This window comes from Corvus hawaiiensis, chromosome 21, assembly GCF_020740725.1.
Source record: "Corvus hawaiiensis isolate bCorHaw1 chromosome 21, bCorHaw1.pri.cur, whole genome shotgun sequence".
NCBI classification, from domain to species: domain Eukaryota; kingdom Metazoa; phylum Chordata; class Aves; order Passeriformes; family Corvidae; genus Corvus; species Corvus hawaiiensis.
Window position 1 is genome coordinate 1400090 of NC_063233.1, and position 25101 is coordinate 1425190.

Genomic DNA, 25101 nt, shown 5'->3' on the forward strand with positions numbered 1-25101 from the left:
ACTGAGTTTAGCATACTGTGTTTTTAAGAAACGCATGCCATGGTTTTTTCAGTTTGTGTTATAATTTCAGAGCAGTTTTGTGATATTTAATGCATGGTAATTTCCAGGTTTGGGAGATTTGCCATTACTGTTTCTTAGTTCCCTTTGTGTTTTCATTTCCATGTTTCTGTTGCTTTATAAAATGCCGGGTGTTCTTTGCAGGTTGGGTTTGCGAGTGAATCGTGTTCTCAGCTGTTCACAAAGTCAGGCGGATGGCAGCCACTCCTGCTCCCCCCAAGACCCTTGTTTTTGCCAGCAGTGCTGTGTATTTTCTCATAAAGCATTGATAGGAAAGGAGAGTTGATTCTTTACTTTCTTGCCTCTAAGTTTACCATTTGAAGCTCGAGGTTTGTCTCATTTACGCTGCGGTTTCTCTGTGTGTTTTTCAGTTAACTGCCTGCATCCATGGGTCTGCAGCCATGCTCTACCCGATGTTCTGGCAGCATGTTTACATTCCTGTCCTGCCCCCACATCTCCTGGACTACTGCTGGTAAGGCCATCTCTGTGTGTGCATTACCTGTGTGTGTGTTCTGGAGATGTGTATCTGTCCCTCAGACCCACAGCACTGTGCACATTTCTTAGAGTGAGTCTGAAGCTCTCTCCTGATGCGGCTGTTCCTGGGGATCCAGCCGGGATAACCAGCAGCAAGTGAAGGCCTGGAAACCAAAACGTGTATGTTTAAAGGAAGTTTGCTCCTCTGCAGCTGATGTAAATGTTGTGTGTGCCTGTGTCAGGGTACAGGGAGCAGAATGTAAAGAGTTATCTCCTGTGGAAATGAGCCTTCCCTGACTCCCTGCGCAGGAAGGGCAGGTCCCAGTCATTTGCAGTGCCAGCAGGTGCCTTTCCCTGGATAATGGGCTTCTCACGTGTAATTAACACTTGGAGAGGCTGCCCCAGCTCTCCTCAGGTACCTGCTGCTTGCAGGCACAGGCTTTGCCCTTGGTGATCAGTTATTCATGGACTTCCTGACAAAGGCAGGGGAAGGGGCCCACCCAGAGGGTGCAAAAAGCAAACCCTGGTGCAGGAGAGAAAGCCACAAGTCACTGAGCATCACTGAGGGGATTCTTTCGTGGCCAACACCCGGCCATGGCAGGAGGGAGCCAGGCTGTGTGCAAAGAATGATTTCAAAATGTACAACTGTTAGGCAGCTCACAAATGCAACAACTGATTTCCTTACCCAGCCAGGAACTTTAATTGGAGAGGTAGCTACACACTCTGTCATTGTTTGAGTAAGTCAATTTAGCAACAATTTATGTGCCATAAATATATTTCCCAAAATAGAGTCCACCATCTATTTTGTAACCATGTGAACTTGGAGATGTCATTTTGCCTGGGAGGACTGAGCAATCAGCTCCCTGCTCCCTGCTTTAAGGCAGTATTTCTGCTTACTGGTGTCTGCCTCTTAAGGGAAATGACCTGAGATTATTTAAAATAGAAGAGCTTAATTTAATTTTAATTATTGCCTGGTTATTTTATTTGCAAATATGACATAAGAATTTTAGAGAGCTGAAATGGGAACAAAACTTAAAGCAATGAGGATTCTTCAGTTCTTATGAATACAGAATATCTTGTTCATTCAGTTGGCTGTGCTCATTTACGGACTGTGCTGTGATGTTTTGAATCTTCCCCTGCTCTTTTGAAACTCACAGAAGGATGGATAGACCGTGTCACTCGAGATCTTTGAAAGTGTTTGAAAAAAGTATATTCCACCTGTGATTACTTGCCTTTTGCTTCCCATTTCCCTCTTTAAAGGATTTTCTCAAACTTAGTATTTCTGTTCCCCTGCATTCCTCACTGACATACCTTCCCTCAGAACTGAAAATGCCCAAAGGCTGTGTCTCCCAAATACTTGCTCTCAGTGCTGAGTCAGTGCTGGTGGTGGATCTCCCATTGATCGTCCCTGTTGTGTAGATTTGCTGAGGACAGGGGGTGGGAGGGGAAGCAAGGGGAAGAGTGCTATCCTTTGTTTTTATTTTTTAATTGGACACTGCTCTTTAGTGTATTTTCAGCCCAGGGAAACATTTTGGGTGGAGGAGACTAAAATGCTGTCATTAGATCTCACACCTTGATGCACAATTGCTTGTTCCTTTGAATGCAGAGCAACAGAGGAAGTACAGAAGCACAGCTGCGCTGCTGGTGGCTGGTTTGGGGTGTTGTTTGGTTGGGTTTTGTTTGTTTAGAGCACATGCCAGCAGGTGCCAGAAGTCCTGGTTAGTGAGATGCTGCCACCAAGCATTGATAGTCAAGCACATACAACTACTTGGTCAGCTCTTGTCCATCTATTTTATTGGAAATTGAAACATTTGTTGATGTGGAGGAAGCAGTGTATCAATTTTCCTCACTACTTTTCCCAGTTTGTTTTTTGTGTGCCATAAAACCACTCCCACTGTGTCTGTTTGCTTCCTTCTTGCTCTCAGCGTCTGTGTTTAAAATGAGCCCTTAGAAAAGCCTGTCTTTGCTGAGCTGGGACGCAGCGGAGTGTGCGCTGAGCCCCAGAGCTTTGTCACCAGAAGCAACAGTACATTTCGTAGGGTGATTAAAACAGTCTATTCTATCAGACAGACAGCTTAGCAGCCAGCATGAATATATTCTCAGAGCACCCTGGCACAGCTGCTAACAAATGCTTCTGTTGGGGCAGTTTGCCCTTTCTCCAGGAGTTTTTTTAACTCCCTTTCTCCTATTTTCTAAATCTGCATATAGTCAATGTGCTTCTCTGAGTAGGTGGAGGGGGAGCTGAAGTCCTCCCGCTGCTGGGAAACAAAGATTCCTGCCCAAGGAGCTCGGTGGGCATTGCCATTGAGCCTGGCACACCTGGGCACTCACTAAAGCTCCTTGTAGCTGCTCTCCTGGTGTCAGAGCTGTGTGTTCTCTGCATTGTTCCAATTTATGCAGTCAAGTTTCTGATTTGCATCAATTACTCCAATAAATTTTGGGTGGAATTCTGTTGCATTTCAATGAGGAATCTGAAGAGAAATCAGGAGACTGCCCCAGAGAGGGAAGTACCAGTGGTGGGAGAGAGCCACCCATTAAGTCAATGCTTGTATAGCAAGACATGAATGTGGTAAGTGTGATCTCATCCATTTTCCTGGAACAATGAAGCAAAATGGTGAAATCCCTGTGTAGCTGTAAATAGGAACCTTTTGGAAATCCTTGGGTTTTTACATTACTTTTCCTGGTGAATTGCAGTATTTTTTAAGGCTGGGCTTTCTTCACTTAAGAAGAAATGTCCCTCTATTTCACCTGCTTCTCTTCCAATTAGTAGTTGCCCACCTCTTGGGAGCATAATTAAGCCGTCTCTAGTTTGCCTAAGGAAACGAATTAAAGAAATTGTAAAAATGCAACTGTAATAAATGGGCAATATATAGCCATTATGTCCCCAAAATCCATATTCATGCTTATGCATTGCTACTTTAATGATTTGATATTTACCTATATAACTCATTTGATTATAAATAAGGCTGATTGCCTTGGGAGCCAGTGTAGCACAAGAGGAGTAATGACCCCTCTCTTTGTTCTGAAAGGCTCACGCAGGCACTTTGTTTGAGCAGTAAATACATGTGGTAGAAACTGATACTTCTTAATTTTGCACTTAATGGCTATTGGCTGCCAGCAAACAACTTTGAGTAATTAGTAGTTGTGGCTGTAAGAAGCCCCAGGACTGATGAAGTGTCAAGCAGTGGGGAAGGCTTGCTCTGAAGGGCAGTCTTTAATCTGCCAGGGCTCCCAGAAGGATTAAAGGTTGTGCCGAGTGTTTCTGCTCTTTATACAAGGGATGTGTCTTGCTGAACTTCTCTTGGAAGTCTTGCAAGTACAAATCTACCCTGATAAAATACTAAAAACTGCTGGAGTGTTCCACATCTCAGGACCTGAATCGCAGTGAGGAAGGACTGTTTCAGTGTGCCCTGGGTGGGGAAGGGGGGACACAGCACATTCCCCTGCACAGGATGCTAAAGGTCTACTTAAATAATGGCCTATGATTAACTCATGGTCAAGAGAAATGGTGATAAAAGCAATTTATGAAGCCTGACATGAACTTTCGGCATTTACTTCTAGGTGTGTTTCCTATTCAGTCATACTGATGAGTGATGATGGAAGAATAGAATCTCTCTGGTAGATTTTATTGGAAATATTTATGCTCTTTACCAGAATCACATTTTATTGAGGTTATTTATGCAGTCCCTGTAAGTGTTTATGTGCTGTATTGCCATTACATGTAATGTTTGTCACTCCAGCACTGAAAAGATGAGTCTTTGCATCCAAACCTGATCCATGTATCTTAAGCCATATCTTCCCTTCCTATGTTTGGAGATGTTAATAAATGGCTGGTTTTCAGGAATACTGCACTCTTCCTGCTTCCTTTCATTATGTTAGCCAAGGTTCCACTAGATGAGACATTTGCAGGCTTAAGACTTCCTGCCGAGGTTCCGACTTTGTGCGGTGGGGATTGAAGCTGTCGCGTTGCTGGAAGTCCTTAATTGGAACCACATTGGTGGTGGTGGCACCGGAGGGGCCGGGGCAGCCGAGCCCGGCTCGCGGGGCCATTGTGCAGCCAGAGCCAAAGCAGTGCTTCGTTCTCTGGGTATAAAATTCCTGGCTGTTTTCTTGCTCCTGGGCTATGGCCATGGGAAGTGAAGAGATGGCGTTTGTCACAAATCAAACGTGTCCATGACAAATCAGGGCTCAACTGAGCAGCACTTGTGTGTCATGGGCGAGTGTGGTAGGGAGCAGGCAAACCTTCTGCCCAGGGACCTGGGTGGGTGTTCCAGTTGCCAGCCACGGGATTCCCAGGAAGCAGAACATTCAGGATGGTTCTGTGCTGTAGCAGCCCCTCTGGGCTCTGTCCCAAGGGGCTGTGGGGGTGCAGGGGCCCTGGGCCGGACACTCATTGCAGTGATGTGGGACAAGGCACTGGAGTGTTCTGCCAGTGAACTGGGAAGGGACTTAGGAAGTTGTATGTGTTTAATGTCTTCAGAAAGGAAAAAAAATGGTTTCACATAGAATGTCTACTGCAGGGTCTGTTTCCACCTTAGTAGAGCATCCTACAGAGTGGCAGTTTGAGGGGGTGTATTAATAAACAACATAAATATTAATATGCTTATCAGTAAATATATTTTTAAAGGTATTTCTCAGGAAAAGGAGAAGCAGGGATTTTTGCTGGCCTGGTGTCTCAGGAGCTTTTTCAGCACTGTACTGCTCTTACTGAGCAGTAGGCACCAGCTTAGAGCAGCAATATGGGAGATATTTTAATCCAAGGCAGTACAGTGACATTTCTCTCGTTTTTTCATCTGAAATTGAAAATGAGCTCTTTGAGCTTCTGTATCCAAAGCGAGCTGAGGCTCTATTTTAGAAGTTGTGTCTGTCTGTGTGCGCTGCGTTTCGCAGGCAGGATGTGCCATATTTGCAATTAGCAGCTCTGGCAGCCTCGCTGATGGCTCTGCTGCGCCGGGCCCTGATTGCCGAGGGGGAGGCTGCGAGCAGCTCAGCGTTGGAAATCCTGGACACCGGACAGGCAGCTCCCAGCCAGGGCTCTCTGCTGGGAGCGGGTCCTTCTCGGGGTTTGCTCACATCAGGAAAGGGACATGGAGAAGATCAGTCTTCCCTTCAGCACTAGCATTCTGTGGGCTAACAAAGGTGTCATGCCAGTGTCCAAGGCTAAAACCTGGCCTATGAGCCTCTGGGGTATTTAGGTTTTGTGTCCTGAGGGGAATATTGGTATCAGCGGATGTCCCAGGAACTCTGGAGATTATCAGAATCTTCAAAAGTATTTTTTGTTTTCTTTTATAAATGAAAACTTGTCAAGATTTATACTTAAAAGTAAATGACTTAAAAATGTATCTGGACTCACTCAAAGAATTCAAAGCTTGTAGTACTGGGTGATACATATACATTAAATTAACCACTTGACACTACAACTGGGTCCAGTTTTTGAAAGAATACTCTTGGAAAAGTCTTTTCCAAGGGTATGTTTTTAAAATTGCAATAACACATTTTGTTTGGTTTTCTAACAAAAGACCCCAGTGTTAGGGATATGTTTAACAGCTGTCCTTGGGTACCTGCCCAAACTTAGTCACTTAGAAATTCTGATGTCAAGAAAAAATGAAGTCTTTCAGGAGTAGGAGGCTATTGCATAGTAACAAAAGTCTTTCAGATATGGAGTAACACTTTGTTCACATGTGATTTGTTTGTATATATGTATCTACTATTTTTTAAGCAAAATCTGATCCGCTATCCCAGTGTTTTCCTGTAGCTAATTTTGTAAGTCATGTGTGTTATTCACTGTTATGAGGATGTAAAGCCGGGTTTCTTTTCCTCTCCGCAGTGCCCCCATGCCCTACCTCATTGGAATACACTTAAGTTTGATGGAGGTAAGTCTCTTGCACCATTTCTGAAACTATGTATAGTGGTATGGTTTAGAGCCAGATTCTGCAAGCAATTACACATTCATTCATATGCTTAAAAGTGAAATAATCCTGTTAATTTGGGAGTGCTGAGGGAATTGAGTGAGGCATACATGATAATGTTGCATCTTCAGGAGCCTTGTTTGCTCCCCTGTGCTCCTTGGGCAGACTTCCCGCTCGCAGCTCGGCGGTGACAAGCTCACGTCGTGCTCCCCTCCCCACCCTGGGGCTTCATTTAATCAGTTCAGTGCCTTGGTTGGACTCAGGCACAAAGGCAGAGTCGATATTAAACCACAATGTTGACAGTTACAGTTCTCTTTTAGGCTTTTGCAGACAGATTGTAATTTTTTTAATGTTCGAAAGATCTGAAAAGAAGGAACTTGCAGTTAATGTTAACACAAAGCTGGCAGAGAACCAGCCTTCACAGAAAGCTTCTCCTATAAACAATTCCCAGTAATTCATGTGACTTTTTAAAAACTCTAAAAGTGGAAATAGCACATTTGCTTTTGCTTCCAGTACTGGTGAAACAGTCGATGGCTTTCCTCAAAAGTATCTGGGGAACAACAAAAGATACTGACTTAGGTACCTCTGAAATCCTCATCCTTACTGACTGTGCCCCTTCCCAAGGAGTGCTCTGGGTGGGAAGAGGCATTCCTGCCCAGGGAGCTCTGCTGGGACTCCACATACCCCTGGACATTAATGGACCTGTGTCCCTGTTTTAGCTCCTGTGTTTGGAAATTGAGCCTTCATGTTCAGGATACAGAACAGTTCAGAAAACTGGGGTTAACATCACATAAAGGAATGTGTATTACTAGAAAAATTGTTCTTGTATTGTCCATAAAAATGTGTAATTTCTGGAAATACTGATAAAAAAATACTGATTCTTTCACTAGGGCAAGTGTGTGTAATAATGATGCTCTGTGTGTTTGTGTGTGCTGTGTAACGTCCCCTCTTTTTCCAGCATTAATGAGAGGTAATTTTAGGAGTCAGTTTTCTTGTGAGAAGATAGATTGAATGTGCAGGATGTCTTTTTTCTTTTCCTTACCATCCTGGGTACAGATGATTTTTTATGCCCTTTATACTGCTAAATCAAGTAGAGAATTTCAGTACAATGTGTTTGTGAATAACCAATTAGTTTAAAAGTCAACACATACATTTGTTTGCACATCATATGCTTCCGTTCAAGGGGCTTCTTGGATACTGCATAGGCAGGAGTGAGGGAATATCTAAGAAGAAATGTATTTTTCATATTGATCAAGAAACTTTCTGCCCCATATCCATCCCAGGCAATCACTGGTGTGGTTATTGTGGTGTATGTAAAAGATGGAGAAGAGCTGGTGAATGGGATATCTCCATACACACACTTTTCAGCTTTCACAAATATTTGTGCTCACGAGTTCTGTGGTTGGACTGGGAATGGATATAGAAAAAAAATTAATAATTACACCTTGGAGTTGCTTTGTGTGATGTCTTACTCCTGCCTTGCTCCATAAATCCATTGCCTCTTCCTTTGTCTCTGAGTTTCAGACTGCAGGGCTCTGTGGGCCTTCCAAACTCCATCTGTAAAAACTCAAAAAAAGGAGTTGTTCTTGGAGAAGCCAATTTTCATCCATTTTAGTAACTTGTGAAAAAATCTGTTTAGTACTAAATCCAGTCTGGCTTTTGAATAGCCGGAGATTCTGGAACACAGACATGCTTTGGCAAAGTACATTTATTCAAAGTGCCTTATCAAATAAATTAAATAAATAAATTAAACTGTTTTCTCTGCTCTTATGGATAAATTGAATACAGACAGAATTGCTTCTTGCAGCTAACTCTGCTTTTTCCATTGAAAAATAACATAAAATCCCACAGTGGTTGCTGGATCTGTCTGATGGCAAGTGCTGCAGAATTTCTGTGCCCTGGGCAAGGGAAAGGTGACATTTGTCACATGAGCTGGACAGTTCCCAGGTTACCTCTTGTTTGTGATGCTGAGTGCTCACTCTATTTGTCCCTTCCTTCATATGTAAAGTTGTGTGTTTTATTTAGTAGAATAACATCATAGTTACAACAGCAATTCTTTTTCTTATGATCTGGCAGTTGTGTATGTTACAAAATGTATTATCTTCTCCATATCAAAATAATTTTATAAACTAGGACTACAGACTGCTGCCATTATTCAGTATTCCTTTTTCTTTAAATGCTGCAATTTCAGCAAATAGGACTTTAAAAGGGTTCTGTTAATCCACGCATTCCAGTGTCAGGATAAGGCTTTCATTCCCAGACTTGCCTTGCAGATGAGGCAGGTGGACCCTTGCCCTGGTGTGGAGCCCAGGGAGCACTGCAGGTAGGTCTGGGCTCAGGCTCTGTCCCAGCAGCTCACAGGTTGGATTTGTCCTTGTGCAAACGTTAGTGGCAGCCTAATCTTGCACAGGGAAAGCTGTGGTGTGAAGGTGAGAAGGGATTTGGGATATAGGAAAAAAATTATTTTCTACCTCTAGTCTTGTTTCTGTGGGTTTTGTATCCCAGTGTTGGAATGGGGCCTCTGGAAGAACCAGAAGTATTGGTGATTTTAAACAACATACAGCCTCTCTCAGCTCAACAGGTTTTTTCTGAACTGTTTGTTTCCTTAAAGTTTGCAGTTTCCCGTGTTCCACGGGGACTCTGTAGAAGGAACAGTTATTTTAATGGAAAATGACAAATTTTTCTTATGATTAAAATATCAAGCCTATCCATTGGCTGTTAAATCTAATTTACTGTGACTGAAATGTTCTCCAGTGAGATAAGATAATCTCCTGTTATAGGTCAGAGGTCTCCAATTGATTTATGGGGGAAAACCCTGGTAGAAAATACAGAGCTGTGTTTTGTGCTCTTATTTTTCAGCTTTTCTATCATCACCTAGTTAGTCATTCTTTATAAGATTTCCATTTAGCAATCCATAAAGTGACTTCAAAGAAGGCTAAAAGTTTATAAGCTGTTGGATAAGCAAGGCTGGAGCTATCACATGAATAATGGAACGTGCTTACGGAACTAATTGAATTCATATTAGATGAAGATAAGTACTTAGTAGTGATAAATAATGAGGTAGGAAAATGAAACTCTATCAAAAGAACACACACCTTTCACAATCTTATTTTCTGCCTGTGCACTGTAGGCTGTTTCAGTCTTCAGATTATATAAAATTGCCCTTTGCGTTGGAAGCTGTGTCAAACTTAGCTGCAGCCTTTTACATTATGTCAGAGTAAACGATTGTTTCTGCAACTGTTTGTGTAGGAAGGTTATCAGTGTGATGGTGCTGATGGAGGGGGGAATGCCCTTGACCTAGGAGCTCCCTGCTGGAATTCGGGCACATGTGGTTTTGATTGACTGTTGGGGATGGCTGTGCTGGGCTCTGAGATGTGGAGCTCTGGCAGCCAACTCCAGTGTGCCCAGATCCACTTAGGAGAACATCCACCCTTTTCCTGCTCTGTTTGGAGCACAAACCCAGCATTTAGAGTTAGAATTAGTGATTAGAAAAGTATTTCTTATATTTTTATTATTAATATTCCAGTTATTCAAGGACTTTTTCTGGGACTTCAGAACTGTAATTCTTGCAAGGTTATCCAGGATGAATTTGTGTGTGAAACATTGCATTTCAGAACGCTTTTCTAGCCTTCTTCCTAAGGGAAGAGTACAATTGTGTATGTCATAAAAGCTATAGGAGCAGATTTTTGGTTTACTTCAACTTGGTATCAGTAAAGATGTTTGTGTGAGGGAAGAAATGTTCAGTGAAATTCCTGTTGTGTGACACATGGTAGGACCCGGTGGCTGATCTCACCTGGTGTCAGTAATGTCTCCTGTGCAGCCAGGGGAGCAGAGCTGGGGCCCTCAGAAACCCATGCACCCATTTGGGGAGCACTTTTTGGCACATTCCCCTGCTCTGGCTCACCTCAGGGTGAGGATGCCCTGCTCAGGATCCAGTGTAACCATAGCCCAATTAGTGTGCACTGAGTCTGAACTAATGAGCCCTGAGCACGGCTTCTGTGAGCCTGGGCTCAGGCCCGATCCTGCCGTGGGGCTCCCCTTCCCAGAATACACCCTGAGAATTCATTGACCACTGGCATCTGCCACTGGTACTGTTAACTGTTAATTATATTTTTGATTGGGGTGAGAAGCAGTAATTAGCTTTTCCCATCCATTTATACTTAGTAAATCAATGCTTTTTCTACCTGTAACTGAGGAAGTGCAGCTTTTCCATTGGATTTTAATGAAGGGTTATAGATTAACATAAATCCAGGTCTTAAACCCCTAAATGCAGTTTAGCCACTCACAAATATTACCAATATGGATGTACGTGTTTTCAGGAGTATTGATAAAAATGCATTTAAAAATATGGCAGATTACTTATGGAATTGTCTTTTATCCAGTTATTGGGAAAATGGAAATAACAACCATGTTTTAATAAGGGATTCTGGGGGGATGTTTGAGGGCGGGTTTTCAGAAGCCAAGCCCTGCAGTACCAAGCAGGCTTCTCCAGAAGCAGAGAGGTTTTTCTCGTGTGCCACAGTGCCGGGGCATCACGGGTGCTGTTTGTCACTCAGTTGGCAACAGCTGCTTGTGATAAGGATCTGGGGAATCACCTGTAGAGGCTCAGGGTGCCCGGGCGGAAGGGTGGGAGATGTGCTGGGGGGGCAGCCCACCTGCTGTGCCCGGATCAAAGGGCCCCGGGGTCAGGGGGCACATCCCGCTTAAGCAGAGCTGTCTGCTGAATAGCCATTTCAGATTGTAAATCTGGCCGTGATTTCATTAAGTCCTTCTGGCTGCTCTTGGGGCATGAAATAATAAAATTTTATATCCGCTGCCTTTCCTGCTTCTGGCAGCCAGATTGACACATTGTTGTCTGCAGTGTTGTGGTGTTTTCCTTAAGAAAATAAATGGAAACTATTAATTCAGTAGAGACAAGTCATTAAGCAAATGGATTTTAGACTTGTTGTGAATCATACTTTCTTAGCAATTTCAAACCTAATGCACAACCAAAGGCTAGCTAGAATGTTAGCTTCTGTTAGGGGTTCTGCCTTCCCAAAAGAATCGATGGAAGGTATGTTACCTTTTTACTGTAACAACATCTTTTAATATGTTGATCATGTTTGTATCTGGTTATAAAACCTCACGATCAAGTTGGTTTATGTTTTGGCAGCAATTTAGCCGTGAAATTACGCAAACCTGGTTTGTGGGAGGGAAGGCAGGGGGTGCTGGTGTTTGATGGCTATGGAGATTTTTTTTGTTTTGTTTCAAATGGAACTATTCAGTAAAACTGTTCACCTGAAAGAAGTTTAACTTGGGATTCCTTTATGGCAGAAAATGCAGAACCTGCCAAGTGTAGCCAGTGGTGATAAAACAGCATTTAGTGTAAACTGGTGTTATTGTTATGGATGAATATTGCTTCTAGCGTGTGATGGGAGCAGGATGAAGGAGCACCCCTTAATACTTCTATTAGAATATGGTTTCTGTGTTTTTGTGAACTTCCACATAAAACATTTAAATGACTCGAGTGTTTGGCTGCCTGTGAGCGGGGCAGGCGGCCGGACTGCGCTTATTTACGGACCTGGTGTTTAAGGCCCCCTGGAGTTTGTTTGAAAAGTTAAGAGATTTTCACAGTAAAGGTGCCATTTCTGAAATTTAAAGTGCTCTTTTCACCAGGAGATAAGTTCTCTCTGATTAAGTCAGTAATTCTTACTAAGCCATGTTTATAGAGGCCATAAACAATGGGTTCAGTGTGCTTGTTAAACCAGCTTTCCATACCTCTCCACTCTTTTAAAAAGAGACATTTAAAATAAAAGGCAGGTGTAGATGTTAGTTTGATTTAGATGGATTTTAGGTGATTAATTATGGCTACAAGTAATTGGGCAAGGATGGTTAAGAAAGGTTTGCAGGAGTGAGATGTGATGCACATTTTCACTGAATCTCTCCTGACTCAGTACATCCCTGATCTGGAGGAAAATGAGATAAGGCAACTGTAATGTTCATGTTTCCTCTTGGTCCTTGCTTATCCACATTTTTTTTCAGCAAAATATGAACCTACTGAATACAGTCCAGTCTGTTGCTCAGGTATCACTTGTAAAATTTTGTTTAGCTCTTCAGGAAGTTGTGAAATATGGATTGGGACCATGTGTGGCTTGTGGCTGTCCCTTCCCATTTCCAGAAAATTACAACAACACACAAACTGTACTTGTGAAAAATGATCTGTATGTTTTTGTGATTCATAGAATCCAGTGGGGTTTAATGTGAGAATTGCAGTTGAATGATGGCAATTTTTACTCAAATTCCAACAGGAGAGTAAATACTGTGATTTCCCTGTTGGTTGGGGTGATTAGGTGCCAGGTTTAGTGAAAGGAGCGTGTGATTATCTAACAAGAGCCTGTATAACTGTCTGATAATACCTTTATCAAAGGTGATAGTGACAGGAGAGATGATAAAACCAACTAAGGATTAAGATGAACTGGTCAGTCTGCATTTCTGTAGAATGAGCCACAATTGGACCATCAAAAAATTATATGTTTTTGAATGCATTGCAGGACAGATGCTATTAATCAAGTCAGTCTCCAGTGTTTTATTAAATCTGAGCGTTGGTCTCAAGGGAAATCCACTGCCTTTGTACAAATATTGCAAAGCTTTACAGTGAGGTTGAGCTCTTGGGGATGTAAAGGTGCAGCCCAGCAGAGTTTAACATCAGCTTCCTTTCGGATATGGTGATTTCTGGGCCAGGTGTGGGGTGATCACATTGAGCAGCATTTACAGTCCCTGCACCATGAGGGCATCCTTCTGGGTTATCCTCCCTGGCTGAGCCCTGTGTGGCACAAGCCTGTTCTGTGCTCCAGAAAACCCCACATTTTGCTTAAGGGGAGGTGCAGATTCACCACCAGAGGTACACAAACACCCCTGGCACGTTCACCGTGCGTGTGCTGCTTCTTCGGCAGCAAGCAGGAGAAGGGTTTCCTTCCTTCTGTCTTGTCCTGCCAGCACTCGGGGCTGACAAGCTTCTGGCTTTGGTTAAGTACTTTGCAAGACCTTTTTGTTGGAGGTTTTCAGAGTCCTCTGAGTATAAGTGAGATTTTTAATTTTCTGAAACAGGAAGGAGCAAATCAGTTTGTCTGGTGCTTCCGGACTCCTAGAAGGAGCAAGGCTCCTGGATTGCTTTAGAGTTTATCAGATGCAGCCAACGGGGTGACCTTTGGTTCCTGAAAGCAAAGTACCTGGTTTGTCAGGCAGTGCTGGAGCTCTTTATATGGAAAGCATTAAATGCAATATTCTTCTATTTAAGTTGAAGAAATGTCTCATGAAGACCTAAACTTAAATGTCTACAAAGTGGTTTTATGGTTGTTGGGGTTTTTTTCAGCCCTAAGTACACAGCAGTTTGCTTTATAGACAGAGGACTGAGCCTTGAAAACTGAGGGTAATTATTTAGCTGCCTAAGGCTCAACTTTGCCATTGTTTTAGGACTTCAGTTCCTTTCGTTTAAAGGAAACAATTCCCTCCACCCCACAAAACCTTAATTAAAAATTGAGTATGTTTTTGTTCACTTTCCTGCTCAGTAACTTTCATTTGGTCCTGTGTGTAGGTAGGTAGGTAGGTACTTAAACATTTTATTTACAGTGTCACTGGGAAATTTCCTCAATTACCCTATTCTGTAATTCCAGTTTTTCTGATTTTGAATTTTCAAAGCTTTATTTGAAGACATAAAACCTGTGTGATTAGTCAGTCAAAAAAAAAAAAAATTCAAGTCTCCTGTTAGTGGAAGAAGTATTAAGTATTTAAATGCTGCTCTGTTTGGTACCAGTGACTCATTTACTGTTGTTTAAGCAGGGAAATCAAGATCCATTTTACTTAAATGCAGTTGTAAACTTATCTTTATTAGAGTTCCAAAATTCAACCTGGAATTTGTAAACCAGTTCCCATCCGTGACTTAATGCAACTCCTAACTCCTGGAAAATTCACTCTTTATTGTTATTTACATTAATTTCTAGATATAAAAAGATATGCTTGAAATCCTGACTTGACTAGAAACTATTAAATGTGCAAACAGGGCACCAAGACAAACTTTAGTAGAGGTACTTGAAATAAATCTTCACTTGAATAATCACAGACTCTCTGGTTTGACAAATTTCAGTGTGCGTGATGCTAAGAACTTCTCTCTGCCAACTGAAGGTTAATTTTTTAGCATTGTAAAATGAAGAAATAAATTAAAAATGAAGTCAGGAATGTTGATTGTTTTTAAGATGGTTGAGGTTCTGTAATGCCATGTCATTCTGCCATCACTTGTGTCCTTCATGCATAAAATTTAATTCCCCATACTTATATTTTCCTTTCCCTTTTCCTGAATTTGCTCCGATATAGAAAGTAAGAAGCATGGCCCTGGAAGATGTGGTGATTCTCAATGTAGACACCAACACACTGGAAACTCCTTTTGATGACCTTCAGAGCCTCCCCAATGATGTGGTATGTATGGAGTGATTGATCCAAGGTTCCGTTCCCTGGCAGCAATTCCTGCTCAGTGTGTGACCGACGGGTCTCACTGGGGACTCTCGTTGGTAGCACTGAACTGCTTTACCTCAATTCTTGCTGTCCCAAAGTGTTCAGGAATGTTTGTTTGAACACTTGCAGACAAGCACTGAAGCCTCCCAGTGAAAATCAGCTAATGCTCACGTGAGCTAGAAATCCTGCATCTTTAGTTAACTTTTGTTTCCAAATGAAATTGTGTGAGGTTTTTTCCTGTGACTGCTTCCAGGTGAGCTTTAAGGAACTTCGTGCATTTTACATCCTGAGATATGATATGAAATGGATGCCTTCACATTCACTTCAATTACTGCTAGAACTCGGAACTCATTTTCTTTCTCATTCACCCTTTTTATTGGTAAATTTCATGTTTTTAATAACTTGATAGTAATGGTGTATAAATACTTGACATTTAATGGGACACAAAGACATCCCACTTGCTGCTGCAATCATCTCCACTGAAGAAGCTGAGAGGGGAGAGCAGAAGATTGAGAGTGTCAGGAGTTGTTTTTAAGGCAGAGAATGAATGTTTAGGAGAACATTGCAGGGGAAAATCTGGATTTCCTTTGCTGGTTGGAAATATTGTGCTGACAGTTAGATCTGAACATTTTTATGTGCAGTTGAGAAATAGAATTGATATGCAGGGAGCTTAGTATAAGCTGGTGGGTGAGGAGAAGCTGCAGTAAGGGTGAATGCCCAGTGCCTGCTGCTGTGACACCCCGGCATTCCGACAGGATCTGTTCTTCAAAAACAGGGAGCTCTGAGGAAAGGGCCATCTTGATTGTGAACATTTTGGCTTTAGTCAAGCATTTAGTCTGTAAAAGTTGATTCCGTGATTTTTTCTGGCTTTATATAGTTTTTCATTTTGATTTCACTCCCAGCATCCAAATCTGCCAGCTGGTCACTGCTCGTGCCATTATCCACAACCCGGGAATGACAGACTTGTAAATTTCATGGAATTATGTAAGAAATGTCTGGATACAGTGAGCACGGGGCCTCAAACATGTATATGATTTGTCAACAATCAAGTATTATATTAGATTTTATGAGACTTCATTAAAGGAGCTGTTGTGGGCACATTGTAGAACATCAGAAGAGACTTCTCCAATAAACACAAAACTTCAAGCTTTGGAATGTAATAAATTTTAAGAGACTTCCTTCCTTTCATTATTTACTTTTACTTCACTTTTATAACAGTAGAGAGTTGTGTTTTATTAGTTCAAATTTCTTGATTCAGTTTTCCACAGGTCTATTTAAAAGCTCCATTTTATCTTGGAGGATGTTGAGAGCAGAGCAGAGGAAGTGCTGCCAGCAAATTCAATTAACTGGCAGGGCTCACCAGTAGCGTATGTGGGGTATTTTTTTTCACAACTGCTATATAAATACAGCTGGGATTAATATTTTTCACAACAAAGCTTTAAGTTGAGTCGTGTTGCGTTGTGTAATTAATGTTTGGGCTGGGGGTTTATGTGGGATTTAGCTCTGGCGCATTCTTGCAGTTACCTGGATGATGCAGTTCCCCCTCCAGGTCTTTCCCTTCACACGGTTCCAGAGTTGGCTTTGACCACTAGAGAGCAGCTGCTCTGCTGTGCAAGAATTGAATTTCTGTCAGTTCTTTCATGCATCATGTGTTTGGAACTGTAAGTGGATCAAGTTGTTCATCTCAGCAGGGAGACACTAAAGCCAATCCATTATACTTTTTTTTTCTTTTCTCTTTTTTTCCTTTTTGCTTCCCTGGGAGATTTTGGGAGTGTGTCTCCCCACTGGTCTTAGTCTAAGATGCATTTATGATCTGAGAAACTAAAAATGTCTTCAAGAGTTTCCTGATCGTAAATGCCTGTTACATCAAGCTACTCTGCCAATTTTGCTACTTAATGTGAGCAGTGAGCAATTCATGCACTGCTGAATAGGCAAAATTTACTTTGCTAAATTAAATCTTATCTATATTCATCAGTGAGCAAAAACATCTTCTCTGTGGTGCATTCACCATCAGGTAATTAATCCAGTGGAAAATTTCTAAAGCTGTTTTCCCCCTCTCCTTGAACCACTTTTTAAATGAATTGAAGGAAGTCTTATGATTATTTTAGAGCCTCGGGTAGTTAGTTGTTCTTGAGTTTCATGATAGTGATGTTGCTATCTAAACTGGTTCTTGGAAATCAAGAATGAACTGTTCTTTAATCCTTAATTCTTAGGATCCAAACAAACATAGGACCCAGTGAAAGGTCTCTCCGGTGAGAATTTTTGTCAGAGGAGCTGGACAGACTTGAGGCAGTTTCAGCAGAGTCAGCTCAAGTTGTTCCTTTGCCCCAGTTTACCTCAGCAGTACCTGCTGGCTGTCAGGCTTCTGAAGTGGTCAGGTCATGTCCCTGAAAATCAAGGTTTGTGCTACTGTGGTACTGATTAACTATTTGAAATATGAAAACCTGCCCCTCCTTCACCTTCTGCTTCTGATGTATTGCTGGAAATCTGGCAGCATGGGAGCACCCTGGGAAGTAACTTTCCTTTTAAAATAATCAATATTAAAAAAAGAGATTTATTAAGGACTGTGATTACAATAAGTGCATCTGCTGCTGACAAGTCTCCTACACCACCGTCTGTGTTGCAACGAATAGCAAAGAGGGGGTAGTAATTTTTTTTTTATGCAACCCGTATGGATTTTTCATGTATTTCCAAATAAGTGTCATCTTCTAGTCATAGTTGTAGTCAGAGCCCCACGTTACAAAGAATAAAGCATAAGCTTGCTCTGTCAGCTCATAGTTGTTGCTAAATGAAGGCCCGGGCGCGTGTGCCGGGGGATGGCGCAGAGCCGGGGGGCTGGGGGTGTGCAGGGCCTCTGCGTGTCCCGGGCTCTCAGGCTCAGCTCTGGGGCTCCTGCTGCCATTCTCCACCGAGCCACCACGGGGAGGAAGCCAGGGCTGCTGGTTTTCACACAGGGAAATGAGCTGCTTCCAGGGCAGCCAGGAGTACCAAACTGCAGCTCTGTAGCCAAACCATTCTCCTAAAGGTGAATCCATTTTTATTTCTTACGCTGTGTTTGCAGTGGAACGTTTCTTGCTTTATTCATGTTGACAGCTGAAAAGCCTTGGACCTAATTAAAAGAATTTCCACTAGCACCTTTACTGAACCATTTCATTCTGCTGCATTGCACAGATTGCATTCTGAAACATGGTGAGAGTTGAAATCGGACCTTTAAACCTCAGCTGCCAGAAGTATAAAAATCTTCTTTAAAAACACTCTCAGGATAGACTGCATGTATATGTGTCTGTTTGGCTAGAAATAATCCTCATTTTCAGTGGTCACAATTTGAGGTTTTTTAAAGTATCACTGCCTCTTTAGGCAGGAAACAACCCTAATTCTGCTTGTATAGTCTACTTTGTATTACATACTAATTTATTCCAGAGAGTAAACATGAGGGTGTTTTGGGGTTGTTTTTTTTTGCTACTTGTTAGTATATTTAAATATGTTGTTGTTAAAATTTTTTTTGTTAAAAAATTGACATGCCTATTGCAGTAATCCCACATATATATAAAATGGACATCCTACAGTGTCTGAGGAAGTAGCAAAATACCAGTCAATATTCTGCTTCTGTCCCAACCAAGCGAGCTGAAGCACAGAAAGGCTGTGACCAGCCCTCTGAACTCCTGGTTTGTTTAAAACAAAGCACAGAGCTTTTTCCTTCTTTATAGATGGAAGGTTCTTTACCTTCACATGAATGTTTAAAGAAAACCCCTTATAACAATGTTTGAGATTGTTGAAAGTTGCTTAGAGCTCTGGCATTTTATTACACTTTTAAGAACTACCTTTAAATGGTTTACATAAGTTAATATAGAAAATAAAAGCATATTTCATCCCTACAAGTCTAGACCCCTTCAAACATGAAGTATGCTGTTTGGGTTTGAAAATCTGGTGAAGCTTTTCTATTTAGAGGATTACAGAACTCCTTGACGAATGTTATCTCAGTGAATAGGAGTGAGCTTATTTTATGGACTTTAGACTAAATCTGGTATCATGTGTTATGTTAATATGGGTTTGTGGGCTCATTAATGCTTGGATCATTGGCATAAGCATTCAGATTTATAAACAGTGCTGGACACGCTCTTGGTTATTTCTGTTATACTAAATAATGAAACGCCTTTTACAGCAGAATCTGCAGAATATTTTTAAGGAAATGTCTTTGCAACTGTTTTAGTAAACACAAGTGCAGAGATAACATCTAGTTCTAAAAGAAAAGTGAGTAATGCCCGGCATGGATTCTATATTTAACACCCATGGAGAACGATGAGGAGTCACTGTGCCCTCCCCAAATCCAATACTGCTGCAGGAGGAAGTTAGGGAGGTGCTACAGGAGGGATGGAACTGAGGCACTCACGAACAGGTCAGGAAAATCAGGCTGCCCTGGGCTACGCAGGCAGGCTGGTGGCAACACCCCAAGGCTGAGAAACCTCAACTCATCCAGTAGGATTTTGGAGATATGGATGAGGCCACAACAAGCTTTCGTTAAGAGCTGGAGGATGGGAAGAAGGTCTTGAAAGTTAATTCGAACATTTGAACCATCAGGTTATATTTTATGAGGTGTATTTCATACTCTCTGAAAACAGTTAGTTATGGTCACTACCAGAGGGATCTGCTCACTCTGTCAATAATATTCCTACAGCGTTTCTTGCGTAGTGTGAAGTACACAGAGCTACCCCATGGAGATTTTCAGTATGGCATTTGGAAAAGGAAGATTTGATAGTTATTGGCTCTTTCTGTTAAATTCATCATATGGATATTTATGGAGTCAGTCATGTTCTCCTGCAAATCGGGATAACTAGGGATTTCCTGCTGTTCTGCTTTCCTCCTGAAATGGTGGCTCCTGCCTGTTTTTTGTGTCAGGTATCTCACTAAACTCGGGCTTTGCACGTGGCACGGCCGCAGCCTCTAAAAGCACCACCTGAGTTTCTTTCAAGAACCAGTGCCCAGGTAGTTGGGTTTGTGTTGCTCTGAGTTGTGCGAGATCTGAGTCAGCTTGGCCTGGTTCTGTGCGCGGCCCTGGGAGGGCCCGGCAGGGGCCGTTAGGGAGCCGTGAGGGGCGGCCGGGGCAGGACACAGCGGCTCCCGGGTATGGCCGAGCCCTCGGCTAACAACTCCAAAAAGCTGTGAGAACACCAAAAAGCCCCAGGACTCAGCGAGGAAAAAACGTGAGGAGTTAAGAGCGGCGGGAGGAGCTGCCGGGACTGACATCAGAGGAGGGGAGGTGGAGACGGGGCGGGGAGTTGGGCCGGTAAAAAGGTGGCGGCGGGGGAAGGTGTTTAAGTTTCTGTCTTTGTTTCTCAGTATCTGACCGTATTTTAATTGCCAATAAATTAAATTAATTTTCCACATTCGAGCCTGTGGCTCGTGGGTACGTACCTCCTTGAGCCCCCAAGCCTGTTGTGCGTTGTTTCCCCCGAGTGCTGCTGAGGGGCAGCGGAGGGCGGCTGGGCCGCGGTCCGGGATCCTGCCGAGGGTACCCCCACAGACAGAAATACAGCCCTCCCGGGGTCATTTCCCATTCAGGCTCTGAAATACGAGGGAATATAACCTTTAAAAACCCTTGTATTTGTGGCAAACAAAATTTTCAGACCTTCAGGATTTGTTCCTCGCCTTGGTAGTGATGGATGGCCTGGTTGTGCAGAGTTTCTCTTATTAATCTGATGTTTGAATTAATTTAGCTGCAATTATTTAATGGATTCTAATCAAGAGTGACACAATTTCATGGGCTACCTTTTAAAAAGTACTCAACAGCATGTTAACAGTGGATTTTAAGTAGGAGGGAAGGTTCAATGAAGCTTTTAGTGTCCTATTGGTTTCTGAATAGAATCCGGTCATATCTTAGAGAAGCAAAACAGCTTGAAAAGTAATGCTTTTAGAACTGAAAAATTCAACCCTGAATTCACAATGTCGCTTTTTGTCAGAACTGCTGCTGTGGTTAGCACATTTTTCATTTAGCTGTGTCCCAATGTGTTGCGCTTTGTTTGTGATATGAGAGTGATCTAGACCTGCTGTGTGATTTCAGGTTTCTGCCCTGAAGAACAGATTGAAGAAAGTCTCTACAACCACTGGAGATGGTGTTGCAAGAGCGTTTCTAAAAGCACAAGCAGCTTTCTTTGGGAGCTACAGAAACGCCCTGAAAATTGAACCCGTAAGTAGGCAATTAGTAGGCATAAGATGTAAATCTGCAGCTGTGGTGGAGAAAAAAACCTGACAATTCAAAGTGTAGCATAACCTGCTTTTCCTAAGGTCAGTGTGGTGGCTCTTTGGCTGACTACTACTGAAAACAGTGTTCAAGTCTCCAAAATGAAAGAGGTGCAACAAGCATGATCCATCACACAGGGAAAAACCTTCTTTCGGAAAGGTATGGGTGTTGCTTAGTTTTGAAGGCAGTCAAGTTAGAGGAGAGATGATGAAAAAGAATAAATTAATGATCATAAGAGGCTAGTGCAGAGCTGACCATTTCCTCCTCTGCAAAAGCAGTCTCTTCATTGTGTTTTCATGTTAAAAGGTGGTGTATTTGGCATTCTCCTGTTCTTTGAAGATTAACGAAAATATCTGGCCTGCAGACATGGGATAAATTTAATTTTAACCATGATATTAAATGGTTACATGGCCAAAAGTTGAACGATGGGTATAGTGTTTCTTGAGGATTTCATTAGGTAAAGTCTGTCCGATACTGTAGTTTGTCTTGTTATTTTTAAAGCTAGGAGGAAAACACAGCTTAGCCTGACTTTTAAAAAGCCCAGTTATCACCATCAAATAAGTATCATTTCAACGATTCATATTCAGGTTTCAAAAATGACTTTTCAAGTCAGCACAAGTCCTTCCACATCTTACTGGGGCAATCTCTGTGTGTGGAAAAAATACATTTTATTGACTTGTATGTGTATATCTGGGTGTAAGAACTGGGCTTTTAAAGCATCTCAGGTGAAATAATGGGAGGTATTTAAAAGGGGGTCCATATAAATGACAAAGATGGAACCAGCGAGGCACTCTGGCTGTGAGCCTCCTTTATCCCTGCTGGGGAGACACTGACTTCCCTCCATCCGTGCAGGCTTCCTTGTTCTCCAGTGCTCCTCCCTGTAGTTGCCAGGCAACTCTGGGAATATTGGTGTATGCTTTGCCTGGATGTGTGTGTGAGATTAACTAGTTAAGGGGTTTATGAAGGAAAATAAAAATTTAAATTGCTGTTCTGGAAATACCATCTGGTATTTTGAAGGCTGAATGTTAAAGATGAACATTTGAAATGAGCTGACAGTGGCACGCCCCTAGAAAGTGCAAGTTTGAGGGACAGCTAACCTGAGGAAGTAGCAGAAATAGTTTTGTTTGCTTATCATTCCATCAAAGAAAACTTGTAAATATAGCTGCACAAATATGTCATAAAATTCACTTTAATAATCAGGAAGTGGAAAATTTCAGGGCTTTCTTTCCTAAGGCTTTTTGTAAATCAATAGTTTGATTTGTGATTATACCTTTTAGTATTAAGATTTATATAAAGAAAATTTGCAAGTGTTTTATGTTAATGTATCACCTTCACATGGATTAAGTGGGCATAAGCAATACCAAACATGAGGTGGTTCTTTGCATTTCATATCCTGTAACTCCAGAAACCTGACTGTTCATTTAAAATCGTTGATAATTAGAAAATAAATTCAAAGCAGCAGCTTTTCTTCCATTCATAGTTTCTCTCTCATAAGACAGTTTAATTTCACAGACTATCTCATTGGTATGAGCTGACTTTTTAGGATAAATAATCTGTGTAGGCCCAGAATGTGTCACAGAGCAGCTCTTAATTCACATTATTATACTTTAGCATGGCAAGAGCTCTTATTCTGTTCAGAGGTTTTTACTCTAGACGTACAAGGTTGTGTAATGTGCATATAAACAGAACATGGGCAATGAGTTTTCTGTTGCAATGAACTTTCTGAGGCCTTTGATAACAGAAATTGCATGAAAAAAACATATACAAGTAATACAGTTGGCAAGCATAATAATAATAGTAATATTTACTTGACAAAATAACTGATGCAGTGCTGTTTCCTACAGTGTTTGCCATAGCTGCACTAAGGCAGTTTTAAATGCAGAGGAGTGTCTGTTGGGTGTGATGTACTCACAGCCCCCACAAACCTCTGTTGCTATTAAGTCCAGTCAAACACAGTAGTGGCTGGGTGTTCACTGGGCTCTACTGAGGCAGATTATCTCGGTGCATATGGCTTAAATGTCTACCAGTGACACCAGTGTGAGCATTTTGTTCACTTGAATGGCTTTTTTCAAATCCACAATTTTTTTGCTGTTTGCAGAGGGAATGTTTTTATCTCTTCTAAATATTTAATTCACACAAGTAGGTCATCTTCAGCAGAACTATCTGTGTGATCACGAGTTGTATGTAAAGGTGCTTTGTAGGACTGAGCAGTTGGGGGATGTTGGGAAGCGAGGCTCAGATTTTCGGCATGGGAGCCGTGGCCGTGCACTTTCTTCTGCTGACACCTAGTGGTTCCAGGCATTCCAGTCGGACTCTCCCAATGTTTGTGAAGGACACCCCCCCACACCTGTGGGTCGAGTTAAGCTCCGGGTGGGGCTGGCCCAGAGCAATGAGGTGTGGGTGTGACCCAGCAGGATGTGGGACCTGTAGGGTGGTGCTGCTGCTGCAGCCTCAGCCCTGTGGGGTTTGTTCCCCCTTGCTGTGGGGGCTGCACTCCAGGTTCTGCTGGGATGTGAAGGCATCACAAATGACAAGAGTTCTGCCTGTTCTCTGGCACTGCAGCGATTCTGGCAGGGGCTGGTGCTTGTAGGAAACCACTGCATCACATCCTCTTAATATGTTGTAAATACTCCTCCAGGAGCTACACTTTTCACATGGAGCCGGGCCCATGAGTATTGATACCTCCTTGCATGCATTGGGAAGTACTGAGGATAACTGAATCTCTTCAGTGAAGCATCAATTAATTTCTCTTTGTCTTCATGGTTAATTATTCAGTTTTATTCAGGTTTATTAGCCTGAGCAACCATTAGTTGTAAACTGGATAATTTCTGATTAATTTGAATTGTTTTGAAATGATTTGGTTTAAATTTAACCTAAATATTCTTTGGATGCATCCACTCTAGAGTAAGCAGAAAATCTGAGGCAGAGTCAGTGTGCTTTTCTATTTCCATGCTTTTGATGTGCTTCCATTGCTGGAGTTACTTTCTAATTTGCGAATTGCTGCTCTTAATGTGCAACTACTTATTGAAACTCATAGATGTATATTATATACTCCAGTTTTCACTCTGGTTTAGCTGAACTACACTGGATGTAGGAATGTATATTATGTGCACATTGCTGCCTAAGTTCTGTTATCCTGTCAAAGCCTGATAATTTATATTTGGGTTTTAAATAGAGAAGACCATGTACTACCAATTTGTAACTTTGATACAAATTTTCTCTTAATATGATGCAATTTGAGCATCAAACCATTATGAATAGGAGGAAATAAGTTTTCTTTTTCAACAAAACACTCAATTCAACTTATGGAGATAATTAATGCATTAATTATTTTATATGAATCTCTTGAACAGACACAATAAATGCCTTCAACAGTTCCAGATCCATGAGATCAGAGTCAGAAAAGTGGATGATATTTGGTGCAGAGTAAAAAAGCAAATGCCAGATGAGTCAAAAAGGAAATTTCGTTGGAATGTATGTGCAGTAATATAAAGCAAGTGCATGCTACATACTGGTGCATAATTCATTTTGCAAAGGCTTTGTAGCATTCAATGCTTTATCTACTATGAAGTATGATTGTTGCCATGGTGAATTATTTTTTTAAGTTATTCAGTGGAAGAGTAAATAGTTATTTCCAACTCCTGGTAATTGCCACATCCCAGTTCCTTCCTCTCCATGGCCATCTTCTGCCTAGCTTCTTTTCCTTGCATGTATATTTTAAAGGCACACACACTGCATGCGGAGTAGATACTTCCCTGTCACCAGAGCTGTCTCCACAGTTCAGAGCTTTAGGAGTGTTTGTCCATCTGTAGAAAATATGAAGAAGGATGATCCCCAATGCTGATATAACTTGTGCACAGACCTGTTAAAATGAATCCCAAGCTGTAGGGGAAACAGTGAGTAGAAGCTTGTTAAATAAAACTTTTCGTTTCACTT

The 25101-nt window shown here is 41.9% G+C and overlaps 1 protein-coding gene across 6 annotated transcripts in view; it reads left to right on the top strand.

Annotated features, from left to right (window-relative positions):
- The window catches only part of DENND1A (DENN domain containing 1A), a 160161-nt gene that overhangs the window by 81392 nt on the left and 53668 nt on the right, over positions 1-25101 (top strand). For all 6 annotated transcript variants that reach the window (XM_048325598.1, XM_048325599.1, XM_048325601.1 and 3 more), the window contains exons 10-13: positions 429-529; positions 6359-6404; positions 14790-14891; positions 20986-21111. In XM_048325598.1, coding sequence (XP_048181555.1) covers positions 429-529; positions 6359-6404; positions 14790-14891; positions 20986-21111 — 375 coding nt within the window. The remainder of the gene's footprint in view (positions 1-428; positions 530-6358; positions 6405-14789; positions 14892-20985; positions 21112-25101) is intronic.